This window comes from Macaca mulatta, chromosome 11, assembly GCF_049350105.2.
Source record: "Macaca mulatta isolate MMU2019108-1 chromosome 11, T2T-MMU8v2.0, whole genome shotgun sequence".
Lineage (NCBI taxonomy): Eukaryota > Metazoa > Chordata > Mammalia > Primates > Cercopithecidae > Macaca > Macaca mulatta.
In genome coordinates this window covers 69,890,644-69,892,591 of record NC_133416.1, presented here as the reverse complement: position 1 = coordinate 69,892,591, position 1,948 = coordinate 69,890,644, and the positions used below count along the sequence as shown (strand labels likewise).

The following is a 1,948-nucleotide window of genomic DNA, read 5'->3' as shown; positions in this document are numbered from 1 at the left end:
AAAGAGAAACTTTAAATTGCTTTGGGTTCACATTTTTGAAGACAAGCTCAGATTTACTAAGAGAGCATATCAGAAACCAGATCTAAAATGTTAAGGCATAAACTTTAATTATCAGGTCTACTTCTGCCCCTACAAAGCCAGTTCTGCAGATCGCTCATTCCACTCCAACCTACAGCTAAAGAATGAAGTAAAACAGGTACACACTAAATCTGGCATTTAACTGCTGAAAGAAGCGTTAGAATTCTTTAGGGTGAAAAAGTTATCTTACACAATTCCACTCCTTCCTTCAAGAGAAGGAATCCAATGACTTAGCTCTTCCCCCACCTTTAAAAAAGATCGCGGTCCACCCCACTCCCCTCAATTCCTTCTTCCAGGAAAATGTGAAACTAACGGTTTCCGTGCTGGCTGCGCCGGCCGGGCGCCGAGGCTTCGCGGGCTGTCCCCAGGCAGCGCCCCGGAAAACAAAGGGGATTCCCAGCCATTGTCCTCCGCGGCGCTGAGCATCACCAGCACTAGCAAGGCAGTAGCTTGCGCAGTTATCTCCACAGCGGGCAATGTCACAACCCGACCAACAGCACAAACTACTACCTCAGCCAGGGCCATGGTGTAGGGGAGGCACGGGACCACGCGGAGGGCAGCAAAGCGGCTCCGGCGCTTCTCCGTCCTTCCTCGCCGCCGACGTCGGCCCGCCGTCCCTTCTTTTCCTTTCCCTTCCCCGCCGCGCCGCGCCCGAAGACCCCGCCCAGCACCCAGCGCCTCGGCTGCTCCCGGCGCGCCCCGAGAGCTACGGGGATCAGAGGCGGCGCCGGCGCCCGGGTGTTACAGCCGGCGTTTATACGTCAGCCACCGCTCGGAAGGAAGGCGCCGGTGTCCTGCGAGGAAAGCCGCTCCCTCCACTGCCTGAGGGGAGCGCGTTGCCTCACCGCTCGGAAAAAAGAAATGGGCGGCAAAAGCGCAGTCAGACACCAACTGGTTCTGGACGGCCCCCGAGAGGCAGCGAGCAGCGCTCCCGCGCTTCGCCCGCTAGGAGCTGCCGCCACGTCCCGAGCTGCGCCGTTCGCGCCCCTCCCTGCTCCGAGCCCCCGGTGGGGGCTGGGCTGTGGCCGAGCCCGGCACCCGGGCCCCCACCCGCGCCGCGCTGCCGCACCCGCCGTCGGCCCGCTCTCGGCGCCGACAATCGCCGGGGCGCATCCTGCAGAGGCGGCCGCCGGCTCCGCCAAACAGCAACCAAGGCATAGCCGGGAAGTCCCCAGGCTACCCGTTCCCCAGCACCCTGCGGGGAAATCCCGTTCAGTTCTGCAGGAGGCGAAAACGGAACAAACGAAAACCCCTTAACAGTGAAACCGGGCCAGGCGATGGCCCGGGTGGCGACGGCGACGACTCGACGCGTGCGGACACGAGACCCGTCTCGCGCTCCGCTGCTCCTGTGCGTCCGGACGAACCTTAGAGATCACTTAAGGAGGCTCGCGCGCTACTCCTCACCACGTGACCGCCCCACCAGGCGGCCCCCCGCGCCGCCATCTTACATCCGGGACAGAGGCGGCGTCCCTTTTCCCCGCCTTGGCAAGCTTCGACGTGCCACCAGAAATCAGCCCCGAAAGAGGGGACCCCGATTCCACGTCACCGGAGTGCTGAGGCAACGGGCGATGCCCTCCGTCGGCTCAGTGGGGAAAAGTGGAGTCCGAAACTTTTTTTGGCCTTTGCCCGCAAAGAAGATGGCGGCGCATACCGCCACCTAAGCGGACACGTTGTACCCTGGCCGTGGTTTGAAGTTTCCGGCACCTCCTTTCCCATCCAGCAAGGACACAATCATACGAGCCCCACCCACGGGGGGTGGCTGCTGAGCTACATTCCGCAGAAAACAGGCGGGAAGGCTGCGGCACAGCTCGCTTTAAACGCAAGCTTCTGGGACTCGTGGTTTTGGCTTTTTCTTTTTAAACCAAGTTAG

At 61.0% G+C, this 1,948-nt stretch overlaps 1 protein-coding gene and 1 non-coding gene across 2 annotated transcripts; one reads left to right on the top strand and one right to left on the bottom strand.

Moving 5' to 3' along the window:
* Window positions 1–512: 512 nt before the first annotated feature.
* MIRLET7I (microRNA let-7i) lies at window positions 513–597 on the bottom strand. Its single transcript, NR_032362.1, has one exon. It is a non-coding gene; the product is annotated as a microRNA let-7i (primary transcript).
* A 342-nt stretch (window positions 598–939) lies between these two features.
* Window positions 940–1,335, top strand: C11H12orf61 (chromosome 12 open reading frame 61). Its single transcript, NM_001194719.1, is given in 1 exon segment — window positions 940–1,335. A coding segment is annotated over 1 exon segment (396 nt).
* Window positions 1,336–1,948: the final 613 nt, after the last annotated feature.